Here is a 15,815-nt window from a genome sequence, read left to right as displayed (position 1 = left end):
CAAGGGGGACGGCAACGTGGGAATTCCCCTCCAGTGAAACTTGACACTGTTGATTGACACTCTCTCCCGTCGAGCCCAATATACTAATGGGTCTCATGAGTTGGCAATTGTTCGACTGTTTGAGAGGCAATTGCTCTGCTCACCTCATACAATGGCGACATGGCGTAGGCCCATTCTTGGTCTTAAGCTCGATTAAGGTATTTCCAGCCAGAAACAGACTCTTCTCAAATTATGCGCAGGGCTAGGTTCAATACCGCGCTTGCACTTGATTTACCTCGCGTCGCTGATGAGCACCAGCCGTTGCCCACAAACCTGACTTCATAAAGCAACGTGGCTGGCATTGTCGTCGGCTGTATAGGGTGGCCGCCTTTGGTTGCGATTCTTAGTCACCCAACAAACGCGACGGGCCATGCGACTTCAACTGCGTCATTCGATTGATTGGATATCACACCCAGTGATGCGGCTGTTTATTGCATTTTGCCTCGTATCGGTACTTCTTGCTACATTATCCATCGTGTGTACATCAATCTTTCGATTTCGAGCTTGGTGGCCGAAAATAGGGGGACACACTCTTGAACGGACGCCGAAAACTAGATGCAGGGCTTGTACCTCTCGACTCTATAAAAGGGCTTCTCCATGGCGCACAAGCTTTGATTTTCGTCCATGGCGCCTAATCCGGCCTCTGATCCCGTACTATGCAGCAAGAAACACGTCGGAACTTGTTGCGTGCTACCACCGGGCCAGGATTACACAAGCTATTCGCATGCTGTGCCACATCTCTTTTGCCACCTGTGCTCAACTGGTTTGTACAACGTATTGTAGGTGGATGGTACGTTGGATCGCTCCAATATGGCGTTGTGCAACGTTTTGGTGCCTCGTGACTCTTAGTCCCCGATGCTGCGACTTGTCGGGTCAGGCATCGTCCTACACACCAGTGTCGACCGAGCACACACAACAATCCTGATAGCATCATGGAACTCAATAAAGCCAAATGCAGTGCTATGCTATTTCGGAGGTTGACAGCGCATCGTCCATTACCATGCAGGACGCGTTATTCGTCACCTGCAGGATATATAGAATCAGTGGTTCGCTTTCCGTTGCGAATCTCGGTAGATAGTTTGCCACAAAACCGGCAGGCAACATCTGAACGGCATGGTTTCAGGCTTCCGCCAGGTAGTCCAACCCAGTATCGATTACGCTCGTGTACAAAATGAAGGCTTTGCCCCTTGTATTTGCGGCTGTGCCAGCCACGATCGCACTCAGACTCGGACTGCTGGGCGACCACATGGATGGAGGGAAGCAAACAATGGAAGAGCATTCGACATTTGGTGGCCCATCACCTAGACAAGACGGTCGGTGTGGTATTAATCAAGGAAAAAGAACCTGTCCTAAAGGATACTGCTGTTCTATTGAAGGGTCAGTACAAACTCAGACTTGCCTTCAACACACTCTTGGACTTACTGTTGACATTGTTTTCCGTCTTGAGGATTAGGCGGTGCGGCGAGGGGTATGATTACTGCTCGTCTCCTGCCTGCCAGGTTGACTTTTCCGATAGTTGCGACGGGAACATTCGCCCGAGTGGTCCAGACACGAAGCATGTCGATCGATCCAAGCACGGTTCAGTTCCATACGGACAAGGGGTTTACCATTGTGAAAAATATGGTGTTATTGCGCTGTCATACGACGATGGCCCATATGAGTACACTGCTGATCTACTCAACTTGCTCAAGGCACGCTACTACCTCTCAACCGATGCCAGACATATATTCACACACATTGCCTGCTCAGATCCGAGTACTAACTTGGACAAGACATACAAAGCCAAGGCCACCTTCTTCGTTACGGGCCGAAATCTTGGCAAAGGTGCCATCAATAATGCTACATTTCCCTGGCGCAACCTCATTAAGCGCATGATCGAGGAGGGTCACCAAATTGGCAGCCACTCATGGTCGCATCAGCATCTTCCCGAAATCAGCGACGCTCAGCTAGACAACCAAATCTTCTACAATGAAATCGCGCTGACTGACATCCTCGGCTACTTCCCCACGTATTTTCGTCCACCCTATTCGGCAAGCAGCGACAAGGTTGACCGACGGCTGGGTGAGCTGGGATATCATGTCACATACTTCAATCTCGACACTGAGGGGTACTTGCATGACTCTCCATATGAGATCCAAAAGTCAAAGGATATATGGGATAGGAATGTCGAGGGGAAAAACCCCGAGAATACGAAGTGGCTGGACATTGAGCATGACATAGTATTTCAGTCGGTATACAACCTGACGGAGCATATGCTCAGGTCGCTGTTTAAAAATGGATTCAAGTCAGTCACGGTTGGGGAATGCTTGAACGATCCAAAGCAGAATTGGTATAGGAGAGTATAACTAAGGGGGATGGCTTAAGTAAAGAATGGCGCATTCTACAATGTATATGGGAAATCATCTTATTCTCGAGAGATATACGACCTCTATAGTGATATCTGACTTAATTTATTTAATATTCGCTGGGATAAACACATTCCATGATAACCTCTTTTCCAAGTTGTCTCGTAGCTGGTTCATTACCCTCATAGCAGCGCTCAAACAACGCAGCAAATTGTGTCCGAGACTCCTCACATAAGGCACAATAATTATGAGCTGGAAGAAATTTTGGTGTGATATATATGCGTGTATTGTTGCAAGCTATCGCTAGTTGAAAGGCTCTACAAAAAGGGATCAAATCCGACCTGATGGCCGCCTCAAGTTTCTAGCTATAGGCACCTTCCACACACAGCCTACCTGACCTAGTTCCGGATGGTAATAACAGGACCGCGGTGGTAACTCAGGCTCTCATAGTGATAGGGGCTGTAAAATATCTAGCGTTGGTGATAGCACTCGGTGTTGGTAGCGGACAGGCCGTTGGTGGTTTTGTTCCCGTGCTAGAGATAGCATTGCAGTAATAGAAACCAACTAGTAAGCTGGTACAGTCTGCTCCCATATCTGGGTTCCATGTGAAGAAGTCATCCAATGTGATTACACCAGAGGCGGTAACAATCTTGAGAACGTGTCGGCAGATTTTACCTAGTAAAATGGTAGTAGAGACATCGATGTGACCAGGTTGGGTTGGACTTGGTTTGGAATTTCCTGTTGTAGGAGAGGCGAGGCTTGAAATGGTACTCGCCGTATTTGATGGGCGAGGGAGGCCATGTTTCATTTGACACAGTATGAACTGCTAGTCTTAATTCCGCTGCAGTCAGATTCGACGCTGATCCAAAAGAGCAGGAGTCAAGTGTGTGAGGAAGTGCTATTGTGCCAAAAGTTCTAGGGTGACTCATCAGACCCGGTCGACAAAGTACTGTCTTTGTTCTTTTTGGACACACGTTCGAATAAAGAGTTACTGAAAAACAAGAACATGGACTAGTTATGGAATTTCTATAACAATGAAGTTGGAGGTGCGCCTATTAACAAGACGTTCGGGCGGTGCCGGTTTTTTCTACCGGCCGATGAGGATATGTTGGAAGCTTTTGCTCAAGGTGAAGGTTGGATAAATGTGCACATATGGACTATGATCCAGTAAATTATGTACTCGGGGGGGATTGAGACATCGTCCTCAAGCTTACTATGGCTGAATTAGAATCGCAACAAAAAGCTTGTTAGATCTCTGGATCAACCAAAGTATAAGCATTACAAATATTGTTGCTCTCGTGAAACAAACCTTACGACTATATCAACAACTGACAGATGATATATTTGGCTACGTGCTGATTTCGTCGTCATATTTTCCCGGTCCAATAGACATACTAAGCCAGCTACTTGTCCCAACTTCAAGTGTTGTGCCTTCGGGTTGGACCAGCCATTCATACGAGCCGTGACCCCTGTAGCGCGAATTTGTTTCCAAACTGGACTTTTCCTTTCATAACTCGGTATCTTTTCACCATGGTGCAACGCCAGCTTCGGGCCCCTTGCGACGAGGCCCTATCCATCGTGTGAGGGTTGCGATTTCTTTCAGTCGCCCGACTCAACAGTACAACAAGAGTCGTCATGGACGGTCTCGAAGCCCCGAGGTAGTGAGGGCAAAGTGTATGGAAGCGACGAGCTTCGCCAGTACCGCAGCGTCGTACAATAGTCAGATTGATGAATCTGAGAAGGTCTCGAGGTTAGCATTAAACGAATGAAGCAGCTGAAACTACATTATTCTCCGCAAAATTATCATGTAGAAACAGCACGGGTATTTAAAAAGTGTGGAAATCGCACGTTTCGGACTAGGGCTCGAATCTTGATATCCAGAACATCCTTAGTAGATAGGTCTAGTGAATTGTCGCCACTTGGACTTGAGCAGTGCCTGTGCCACCCCGGTTGTCTCGTTGCCGGCCCTGGAGAATTAACTGTCGCCGACGTTCAAGCGGACGCTGCAGGTCTGGATTTATTTATTCGCTCGTTGTGTTATAGTACATTAAGATAAAAAAGGATGACCAAGAAGTTCAGCTATCTGACTTCGTCTCTCAGGCTCTGTTATAACCATCTTCCGTATAAAATCAAGGAAAACCTCGCTCTCGGGGTCATTTCTAGGTCTACGAGACTTCCAGGCCTCGTCCTTATTAAATACTGGCAATACTGGCTTTCTCCGACCCTTCGTACTCTCGCAGAACTTCTCCAAGTCCCAAAACTCGGACCAGTCCTCTGGTGGCGCCCCACCGAGCCTCAATGCTTGGTAGAGCTGATACTGGAGATCACCTTGTACCAAGAAAAGTTGGCAGCCAGTCTTGATCTGGTATGCCTGTGGGATAGTATTAACATATATACCATGTTTAATGCGGAGTTGGATGAAATGACTTACTATACTCCCAATTGCCCAGATGTCCGCTTCTCTGCTCCAGACGGATCCGATCCTTCCGCCGGACAAACTATACATGTAGACTTCAGGTGGCCGAACCGTCGGAGGGGCAGCGCCTGGTAATTCTCTGGCAGTTGTATCAGCGTAGCAGGCTAATATAAACCCAGGCTGTTAGTAAACTTGCAGGATAACATTAGAACAAGTTATTGACTTGCCTATTCCAAAATCGAAGACCTTAAAACAGACCTCCTCACTTAAGGGGAAGCATTGTTTATCTAGGATAAAGGATGCTAAGGAGACCTTTTCCGCGATGTAACTTGGTACCGAGTCTCTTGGAAACGATGGGTCACGCGGTACCACCGTTATAACAGGAGGGTCTGCGAAGTAATCTGCAATCGTCCTTTCATCAAATTCTGTAACTGTGGTATTGCGATACCAAAGTTGCCGTAGTTTGGATCTAAAAAAGTATTTATTATTAGCCGAAAACCTTGATAACAACTAACGCCCATAATTTAGGTATGAGCTTTAAGTCTTACCACCATGTACTACCCCCTCGCTATGTAGAAAATCAAATGCCTTTAGTAATTGTTGAATTAGTTGCTGAGGCGAGCATCTTTGTCGGACAGACATGTCGTCTAGGGGGAGAACGACTTCTGTTACTAGACATTCATGAAATCCATTTGGGCCTCTTATGGTAAAGACGTTATATATTTCAATAATATTATTGTAGCCGGACTTTCTGTGTTCATTCTGATGAACTTGACAGAGAATCCTCGCTTCATTCCTCTGAATGAGCTGCTTGGATCCCCGACAAACTTTCACAGCGACGCATCTTCTATGAGACCATTATTTACTATTAGCAAGTGCTTGTAGTACTAGCGTCGAAGCCAAACTTACTCCTCAAGAAGATCACGAGCTAGCCAAACCGTTGAGAATGCCCCAAACCCCAGCTTCTGTGCGATTCGGTATCTTGGTTGTTTGGCCTCCTCGTTTACACAAGTATCAGCCTTTGGGAGAATATCGCCGAGGATAATAGGATGGAGTCCGCACAGCTTGTAATCTGTGAGGTCCTCGGACCCTATACCGTCCCCGTTATAAAAGAAGAGATCCTGCTGCGTATAGGGCATAGTAGCAGGGAGACGGGCGATGCAATATGTGATGTGAGCGCGACCCCAAACGGTGACCAGACGACGCGTGGCGTCGATAGGCTGGCGGAAAACTGGTTTGCGTTTATAACCACATGCAGGCAATGGGTAAAGGGTCAAGTCTGGTGCTGGCTGACCGCCTTGGAATAAGCGGCAATGGGCTTCTTGCATTGACTCCACCCCACTTGGAAGCTGCCCTGTTAAGGTCATGTTGCTTCTGTTATTATTACCTAATCTTTAAATCCCGTGTAACATGAACTTGACGCTTCCATGTCGGGCAGCGATTGGAAATGCCCTGACAGCATAAACAAGAGCCGAGTAGCCACATACTGCGAGAGGCTCTAAAAATAAACCCCGCCTTGATCGTGTAAAGCGGCTACGCGTTGTATAATCAACGAGATATTTGCAAAATCTATATATATTTTGTATTGGGCTGCAATAGGCGTCGTATTAGCTTCTAGATTGCGGCTGACTCCTTTATATATATACCCAAAGTCAAAGTTGGTTGTTCATAGAGACTTTACTTTCAGATGCAAATAACACAAGGGGCATAAAGACTAGTTGCCCCTCTGCCCTTTAGGGCCCGTGGACAACTCAAGTAGCCGCCCTAGTACGCGTTTCTCAATATAATAACCGATATTACTTAAGCGAGCGACTAGATCTTAAAAGACTACCTTGTTGAAGAACATTGATAGGCGCAAAACAATATAAATTGTCCGTTCCTATTATAATACAGCCAAGCCGGCTGTTACACTACCCGTATTTAGAAACCGATTAACATACGCAAACAGGACAACCGTCAGCTCCCTTTACAACACAGCCACTCATTTTGTCACACTATTCGCATTCAGAAACCGATTAGCATACAAATTTATATAGTTAAGCGAACTACGGGCCCCATTAACAGTCTGTTACTTACAGCCGGTTTTCTACAAAGTTTTGGGTCGTCCGGAAAGACAAATGAGTCTGAGCTAGGTTTTTTAGGGGGTTGTATAGTTTCCTTGAGGTCCCCATCTCCAAAGGGAATATTCTGCACGGGTGCGTTCGAAGAGCCAGGCTGTTTGCTGTTTTGCGGTAGGGGTGTGATTTCCTTCAAGCCCCCGTCTTCAAAAGGGATATTCTGTACGGTTTCTCTTGAACGACCAGGCTGTCTGGCTTCTAAAGCTCCGCGAGAACTATTGCGTTACTAGCGGAATAGCCGTACTAAGTCCAGCTAGTAGGGTACTAAGGGGAACGGAGAACTTCATTTTTGTATAAATTTGATAAACGAGATATTCGGATTTAAGTAGTAAGAGAAATTAGTAGTAGTAGGGTATAATAAGTAGTAGAGGGGATATTGGGACTTGTAGCCTAATAAATACTTTATAACAAGTAAGTGCCGGATTTTGCTTCGTGGTAATATATTAAATATCCACCTAAGAAACGCGCCTGCTTTATGCGTTACTATTATATATAGCCAATAATATTCTATCGAGTCAAGGATATTCATATTCCGCAAAGGTTCCGGATACCGGCTGACTCATACACATATACAGACTTGAGTCACTTTACCTGGTCATAAGATTTAGCGCTAGTATTACAGTTGTCTGAGGTCGACATTCTTAAAACAAATAATGTAACAGCCAGGCTTTGTGAGGGTACAATTTTGACCGCCACAGTCTCATTGGTGACCTGCCCTAGTCAAAGACATTAACATGGGGCAAGGCGACGGCATCTGTTATAAACACCAGACATTATATTCACCGACTCGTTAACGGGTGTTAATTAACTGAGGGAATTGACAGGGATACAAAAGCCGCCGGCAAAACGGTCGTAGTCGTGGGCACCGGCAACAGCGGCCACGACATTTATCAAAATTACTACGAGAATAGCGCAAATGTAACTAGGCTCCAGCGAGGCGGAAAATACCGTCCTCACGGCGGAGAAGGGTGTCTTTATGCTTCATGCCGGCCTGTACGATGAAACAGGCCCTCCCACCGAAGATGCAGACATCTATGCACAGAGCATGCCCATCCCGGTTGCCCTCAACCTCACCTCACACTTGACCAAGAGAATCGCGCAAGTCGACAAGGACTTGCTTGACGGATTGACAGAGGCCGGTTTTGAGCTTGACTCGGGACCGCAGGGCCCTGGTATCATGAGAAAGTATCCCACTCGCGGAGGAGGGTACTTATTTATGTCGGATACAGCCAACTCATTGCCGACGGGAAAGTCAAAGTACGCCAGAGCCGCAGCAGAATCAAGGCGTTCAATGAGAGCGGCTTGGTGCTGGCGGACGGGTCGACGTTGCCCACTGATGTAGTTGTTCTTGCAACGGGGTATGACAACCTGCGCACGTCGGCGCGCAAGATTTTCGGCGACAAGGTTGCCGATTGTCTTCATGATGTGTGGGATCTCAACGATGAGGTGGAGCTTAACGTAGTCAGTGTGCCTCCAAGACGCAGAAAACACGCAAGTAAATCGAAATGCCAATGGCCACGTAGATGTGGCGATACAGTGGACATCCAGGATATAGGTGGTAATTTGGCCTTGTGGAGGATATACTCGCTACTTTTGGGTTTGCAGATCAAGGCGTGTGAGGAGGGACTTTATGTGACCTCTATCAACACGCAAGAGGAGATTAACAGGGGCAGAATGTCCCTCGAGTAGTAGCAGTAGAGGGATGCAATGATGTTGGGCAAGATTAAGACGCCACGTAACTTGTTGTTGCCCAGCGGTAAGTCCAGTTTCTAAGCCGAGGCGCAGACTTGAGTAAAACTAGTACAGGATGGAAATTGCCGGCGCTTACTCCCAGTATTAGATGTACGCCAGTTGAGGAGCCGATAATTTGTCCAATAGTCACTCACAATCACGGTCAGATAGAAGCCATCATGGAGCCATATTATAGAGCCCCAGCTACATATATATGAAAATAAGATGTGGTCGCGAGTTGCCTAGCATGCTTGGGTACACAACTGTAGTGCGCGAACCGCTATGCCTTGTATATCCGAATTGCCTGGTAAGGACAAGATGGGGACGCTGTCGGTGCCGGGGAACTTGGACCCGTGGTAATCATCGACTTCTACCATGATTGCAGTTAGCACATGTTTGATAGAATCTTGACCTTTACCCCGGACGACATGGCATTCATCACCCTCCTCATGGGCCCGCTAACCAAGCCGTTCTGGACCCAGATATTGTCTATTAATATACCACAAGACAGATGTAGTCATGATGATCCAACGTATCTGCCTCGCCATCGTTTGCCCCCTTCGCGTCTTGGCCCGCGTAACAGCGCCAAAGCTGCGTATATTGACAGCTAGCTAGACGATGACTATAATCATCTGAACGCTAGAGAACAAGAAGAAAAGAGAACAGGAAATAGAGAGCTCGAAGAGCCGACGCTTCGTTAATTTGACTTGTCGGTGATTCCTGACCGACAGGCTGGGTCCGAAGCGGAGAGTGTAAGCCGAGCCATACCAGTCTTATCCTATTAGCCTGAGACATTCCCTCGAAGAAAATACACTGACTCTGCGGTACCAGCACAAGTCGCAAGTTCACACATCACGTATTTGACTCGGCGGACTCAAAAACCACTCTATTTTCGCAGGAAGGCGCGTTGGAGCTCGTTTGTTCAAAAGTAAGTGAATCCCGTATGTACAAATCATAAGACCTACATGTATCGAAGAAGCCCAACCCGCAGCTACCTTCTCACACCCCCCGGTGGTTCACCAAGCCGGCATTTAATGTTCCGGATGTCTTGGCCGCCACAAACCACACGAAGAGTTAAAACTTAACGTTCGTCAAGGAACTCGGAAAAGCCAGCGGCTCGGAAGATGTGACTGAATTTCCAGGAATCAAGACACCGTCTAAAGGATTTGATCGGGAATTCTGGGGTTTGGTCGAAACTGTCCCGTTTATAAAAGACCTCGGCGGACGTCCGATCGAATTCGACTCATCTCAGGTCAAGGGAGTCAAACTTGAGTTATCACGCCCCAGGCCCCTTTTCCAGCCCTTGCCACACGCGGTGGCCACAGCAGGGAGTATTTGTAGAGGGAACTATGGGAGTGTATAGCATTTGTAAAAACAACGGCACATCAGCGAGCAAAGAGGAATAGAATGCTGGGGGGGGCTGGTCGATTAACACGGATTGATTTCTAAGCCTCATCCCAAGTCGTGGCAAAGTAGAGATCCATAAATACGCCTGAATGTTACGGATAGATGCTGTGTTAATTCGCTGGCTATTATCCTCGTATAAGTTTTTCTCCCCAAAACTGTCCAGTCCAGTAGCTACTGTTATATGGCTGTATTTAAAAGCAACAAGCTTTTATAAAGAAAGTATGCGTTTCAAATATTTCACCCCCCAGCTGCACGGATCTCGACAGCGGTTTCGTGAAACACCTTGTCCTAGAGCAGAGGAACAAGCCGCCCCATCACCCCAGTCCGCTCGTTTTGCAAACCGTATGGAATCAGATATAAAAATGTGAAGGGGAGCTTTTAAACAAAGCCGAGAAGTCGAGTCATGTGGGTGGGCAAGCGGAGAGAGACATAGTATCAACGGAATATAAGGGGTAATATTGCTGTTTAATTCGAGCGCGCTCTTTTTATGACATATAGATCGGACGGAAGTCGGGTTCTTAGTACATCAAGAGGAGACTTAATACTGTTCTTCAGATGCTCACTGTCATGATCTTATCAGACAACCTTCTGCGATTACGGAGCTGGAGCGGATCCTGGAAATACAATACTCACTGGCATGTCGGACTGGAGTTATGTACTAATGTTCGTCTGTGTAGTTACTTGAGTGCAAGCACAGTAAACCATTTCAGTAGTGACAAGCCCGTCTCTCAAGCAAGAGCCTTCAAAATGTGACAATGTCTTTGCAGGCTTGGCATACATTACCCTGAAGCCTTCCTGAAAAGTTTCCTACCAACGGCTGCAGGCCGCAAATCAATGACCAGTCGGATAATGACATCCGGTCTCAGTGCGGTGTCAATTTGACGCATATAGATCCACTTCTTGATTGCCATTCTGCTCATAATAACAACTCGCAACCAATTGTCGTACAGTCTTTAGACGCAGCAAGTGGTTTGACCACGTCCAAGCAACCCAGCTAACCCCATGCCGCAGGTGCGTATATGGCCACCTGAAGTGCATTGGCGTTTTTTGAGTCATCCAAGGCATGGAGAGATGGCCTCTCAGCTTATAGGAGAGTCGGGAGAGCGAAGGTTGTTGGTTGGTATCACACATTTGTGTTGGTTTGTTTGCACCAGGCCACAAACATTCACTCGGTATGGCTCCAACCACTCAACTGACAGCTACAGTGGGAGGCAAAAAGTACTTGAACAGATCAGGTACCTGGCTATCACGATTTATACTATAATGTCAGCACTACAGTATATAAGTGTACACTCCTCGATGGGCAAAAATATTCTGCCACACACTATATACAGGAAACTATAACAGAGTAGCGTGGGGGCATGAATCAACGCCATTTCTAAACAATGTTTGTTTCTCTCTGCAGAACGGACATATGATTGCCAGCGATTCTGGCGAGAAAAGTCGTAAAATGAGGCTGCGACAGCGCTCATGCCACCACCCATTTATGCAACGTCCGTGTATATTGGTCTGTTGGTAGTAGGCAACGCTGCCTAACAGGCCCTCCATCGTGGTTACGCAATGATTGGTAATGCATGTCTGGCTTCGCCTTGACGCTTGTCACGGCCCGTGGCCTCTTCCAATAGCTTCTCTGTACCCGCAGTCCCCGAGGCGCTCCAAAGTGCGTGCTCTGGCTAAAAAGCAGCGGCCGCAAGAAAGACCGCGATGAATAACCTGTAATTACAGGCCGATAGACGGCCTCAGTAAGGCCTGTCAAGGGGCCCACTAGTAGCACTGAGATGAGAACTGGCTGGGGTCAAAACATGCCGATGCGAGCGTGCAAGAGGCTTTGACTGGATTTGCTCTTCGACCAACATATCCGCCGGCCCGGGCTGTAGGCCTGCGCCAAGTAAACATTGGCTGTCAGCTCCTCATTGCCTGAAGTTACCAAGCGTGATCCTGGTGGGACATGCTGCCAACAGGTCGAGTACTCCGTACATGCATGGCCAGACTCATGAACCAGACGCAAGGAGTCTATCAGCCAGTTCATGACTCCTTTCCGCACCCTTTCCTGCAAATTCGTCAAACAGGCTGGGTATAAATATCTCATTCCCTCCTTTTCAGCACTTGATCCTCAGCATCAGCTCCTCCCTTAGAATAACAAATTCACACTACCAAATTTGACACGCCTCGTTTGGTGCCAGTCTAATAAACCTCAAGTGAGTCTTCCCGCCAAAGCAGACTAGCTATGGCTGATATGAGCGAACGCAAGGTAAAAAAAACATGTGTCAGCGACTCATTGAGACGACTGGCCACAGATGCGGGCATAGCATTGATTCCCTGGGAACTATCAAGGAGCTCAATGGCTGCAAAAATTGCGGCATCGTCCAGAAAACACAATATTTGGGCAAAACAACTAAAAGAGACCCATGTCCTGATTGTATCGCGAATGGTATTTGGGTGAAGAGGAGTGGGAAATGGGAGAAGGCTTAAAACGCGTTATTGGCGAGTAAGAGGCTGTAGCGCAGGACTTGTATTTGGTCTCTCGCCAGTTTCAAGTCAAGTAGAATTATTACTTATACATGGTTCTTGAGGGTTTTCAATTAGCCATTTGAAGTACTTTGAGCAGGTTTCGTGTCAATAGAGGGAGAAAGCGTTGGACGGCAACTATGCTAGTTGGCTGATCAACATATTTAGCCTTAAAATTCAGGCACCCAAACATATACTAGTCAACCTAGGTCTGGATCAGGTTAATCCTCTTCCCTTCCTCTCCTCGCTCATCTCTCTTATACACACAAGCTAATTTTGCCTGCGCGCGCTCCAAAATATTCCTTTTGGAAAACATATTTTTTCTTGGCATGAGTATCCAACACCAGTTTCCTGATGTGCACTGGGTCTGGAAAGGAGGCATCTCTTTCGTCTATGAGGTCCATCCTCGCATCGTGGTGAAGGTCCCAAAATCCGGTGAATTCGAGCGGGAGCAATTCCGGAAAGAAGTCAAGATTTACGACATCTTCTCCAGACATGCGCCCTGTCCTTCCATAGTGCAATGTTTCCTCTATACTGATAACGGCATTTTTCTCGAGTACATGCGAGGTGGGAGCCCCTTTGGCATGTTCACCGGACTATCTACTAACTACGTCACAAGATGTATCCCTTTGCTCTAGAATACAAGACAATCAGGTCCGAGACCAGGAAACTACAATTGTCACTGAAGTTAAAAAGCTGGAACCTTTGCACCTACGAAAGACATGGATGAACGACCTTGCTCAAGCCGTCGCGTTCCTCGAATCGCTCAATCTCGCCCATGGCGACCTACGACCCGAAAACATCCTGCTTGATCGCAATAGATTGAAGTTATCTGACTTTGATTGTACGGCAAAGATTGGGACAGACTTTGAAGCTTGCATGGCCCCGTACGGAAGAGTACTTGATAGCAACGAGCCGGATCAAGGACGACGTGGAACGGCCGGCGTCCTAGGTCCTCGAACAGAGCAGTTCGCCCTTGGTTCCTTATACTACCTGATAAACTATGGCTTTGAAGTTTATGGAGATCGTTGTCTTACTGAGGATCCCAAGGAGCATGGACCCAAAGTTGTGAACTTGTTGCAGAACATGAATTTTCCCGAGCTGGATGGTGACCCTCTAATTGACGATATCATTGTTAAATGTTGGCACAACGAGTATACCACGATTGCGGAGTTGGCCGCATACACAAGGAAGCTACTCCCTGAAAGATCTGTCGAAAAGAAGAACAAGTCGGAAATAATTTCCATTCCTCGATGGCGTACGATTACTGGCCGTGCTATTCGTGGGTTGTGGAACAGTGTGAGATACTGGTGTGAATTAGTGCTTTGTCGCAAAGGCGCGAGAACCAACCCTAAAGTAGTTAATAGCGGAGAACCAAATGGTCACTACCGTGACATGGACCAAAACCACCTGACAGAAGAGTTGCCTTCGGGAAGAGTATACTGCCAGGACCTGGAGAAGCGTGGACTTTTGGATTTGCTTTTATTAGGAGAGCCCGAGAAACTTGGTTTTACTCTTGAGTGGTATAGGCATAGTTGTTCTGGATAAAATAAGCCTCTTCGGACAGACTAGGTAAATGGAGAATAGTTAGCAATAGCTCAAACTTTTGGGCTTATCTCCTAGTTACACTTATCAACTAGAAGGCTTTATCACTAGGTCTTGATTCTATATATTATAGTAGTATTAATTTTCTAGATACATGTATAATGATATACAGGTATAGTTATTTCGCTATATATACCTTAAGCCTCTATTGGGAAGCTTTATTCTAGGCTTATTAATATTACGTGTATTTTGACTGCGTAATTTAGCAGGGACTCGCTATCTAGGAAGTCAAGTCCCTCTAGACTAGCTGGCTGAAATCCTTCAACGAAGGCCTTCTCTATTGCAAGGTAGCCGTTTTCGATGACTTCCGATTTGAACTGTAAAAAAGACCTCAATTTCTTCGATACATAGATTCAGCTAAGGACCAAGTCCACTGTTCAATTTAATATATAGCTTTTAAACGTGATCAACTCTTTAATCTTGCTTCTACTTGCTTTTTCCACTACGAATCCACGTCATAAATTCGTCTGCAACATCAGGATAGCCCCTTTTCCCCAGGTCATTCTTCACCCTCCGTCTCCAATCCATCTGGTCACCGCTTGACAGATCCATTCCGCTGGAGACACAAAATTTGGTTGTTATCAATTCTACGGGTACGAATCCCGCAATTTCCCAATCAATAACGCCAATACGATCAGTATCCACGTCTACCAGGACGTTGGTCGGGCCAAGGTCACAGTGGTAGAAGACGAGTGTCGAGCAGTCCATTTTTAAATCATCGCAGCTTTTTTGCAGATTCTGGGGACTGCAGTCCGAACCTTTCTTGCGCAGATAGAGCTCCGGGAGTACGTTGCCATCAACGCCGCTCATCATGCCATTCCGAGTATATTTTGCCATTTCCACGCAAATATCGCCAACTTTCTCTGCGTACTGCTGTCTCTTGGACTCGTCCAAGGTTTCCCACATGCTTTTGATTGTTTGTCCGCGGACCCGCCCAAGAAAAATATAGTATCGACCGTCGTATTCGGCTTGATGAATAACATTGGGGATGGAAAAGCTCCATTCCTGCCCACGATGTCGCTCATGCATCCACGCTAGCGTGACATGCTCTCTCGTCACACCCGGGATATTCAAGATCCTTATTTTGCAAAAGGCCTCGCCCATGTCAAAGACGGCGGAGACATCTCCCGCATCGTATACCAACTTGATTTCGCTCGTGGGTGACAGTGGCCGAGACTCCGGTAAAGGAGATGGTGCGTCGGATATCTTGAAGCCCGCGCCATTTCCATCTTGCCAGTCACAATCTGAAAGAGACGCACGGGAGACAAGAATTTTGCCCCCGATAAGCCAGGAATTGTGGTCTATCTCCTGGATCGATTCCCGGACGGGACAATTTGCCATTATGGACGATGGGTATAGAACAAATAGAGAAACTTGTCGTGTCGATGGTCCCGGACAGTTTCCTGAATCTTGCAACTGGTCTTTATAGACGCCTCGTGGGCTTGACCGCTCTCTGGCAGGGCTCCACACATTCACGAATAGGACCAGTTAGAATAACGTAATTTGGAATGTTGGTTTGGTGCCATTCCCCCCTGACGACGATTTGTGAGAGCCAACACTTGACACTTTGCCAGTCTCTGTTGGTTTTCCGAGTACCAGGCATTCTTTGGTTGCTGTAAGTTTGCCATTTCGGCCCGACATGCTGGC

At 47.0% G+C, this 15,815-nt stretch overlaps 5 protein-coding genes across 5 annotated transcripts; 3 read left to right on the top strand and 2 right to left on the bottom strand.

Annotated features, from left to right (window-relative positions):
• Nucleotides 1-1,289: 1,289 nt before the first annotated feature.
• On the top strand, nt 1,290-2,384 carry CHBG (Chitin deacetylase; the record flags this gene model as incomplete). The annotated part of the gene is made up of 1 exon (XM_066131684.1): nt 1,290-2,384. The coding sequence occupies one exon, from the start codon at nt 1,290-1,292 to the stop codon at nt 2,382-2,384; it is 1,095 nt and encodes a 364-aa protein (XP_065987589.1).
• Nucleotides 2,385-4,431: 2,047 nt separating this feature from the next.
• Nucleotides 4,432-5,939, bottom strand: G6M90_00g105770 (uncharacterized protein; the record flags this gene model as incomplete). Its single annotated transcript, XM_014686078.2, has 3 exons — nt 4,432-4,755; nt 4,816-4,939; nt 5,710-5,939. 3 exons carry the CDS (start codon nt 5,937-5,939, stop codon nt 4,432-4,434), a joined length of 678 nt encoding a protein of 225 aa, XP_014541564.2.
• A 1,954-nt stretch (nt 5,940-7,893) lies between these two features.
• On the top strand, nt 7,894-8,606 carry G6M90_00g105760 (uncharacterized protein; the record flags this gene model as incomplete). The annotated part of the gene is made up of 2 exons (XM_066131683.1): nt 7,894-8,102; nt 8,147-8,606. The coding sequence occupies 2 exons, from the start codon at nt 7,894-7,896 to the stop codon at nt 8,604-8,606; spliced, it is 669 nt and encodes a 222-aa protein (XP_065987727.1).
• A 4,286-nt stretch (nt 8,607-12,892) lies between these two features.
• Nucleotides 12,893-14,111, top strand: G6M90_00g105750 (uncharacterized protein; the record flags this gene model as incomplete). The annotated part of the gene is made up of 2 exons (XM_014686076.1): nt 12,893-13,130; nt 13,183-14,111. 2 exons carry the CDS (start codon nt 12,893-12,895, stop codon nt 14,109-14,111), a joined length of 1,167 nt encoding a protein of 388 aa, XP_014541562.1.
• A 483-nt stretch (nt 14,112-14,594) lies between these two features.
• G6M90_00g105740 (uncharacterized protein) lies at nt 14,595-15,509 on the bottom strand (the record flags this gene model as incomplete). Its single annotated transcript, XM_014686075.1, has 1 exon — nt 14,595-15,509. The coding sequence occupies one exon, from the start codon at nt 15,507-15,509 to the stop codon at nt 14,595-14,597; it is 915 nt and encodes a 304-aa protein (XP_014541561.1).
• Between the last annotated feature and the right edge of the window lie 306 nt (nt 15,510-15,815).

This window comes from Metarhizium brunneum, chromosome 6 (assembly GCF_013426205.1).
Source record: "Metarhizium brunneum chromosome 6, complete sequence".
NCBI lineage: Eukaryota > Fungi > Ascomycota > Sordariomycetes > Hypocreales > Clavicipitaceae > Metarhizium > Metarhizium brunneum.
Note: the sequence above shows the minus strand (reverse complement) of the source record. Positions and strands in the feature narration are given on the sequence as shown.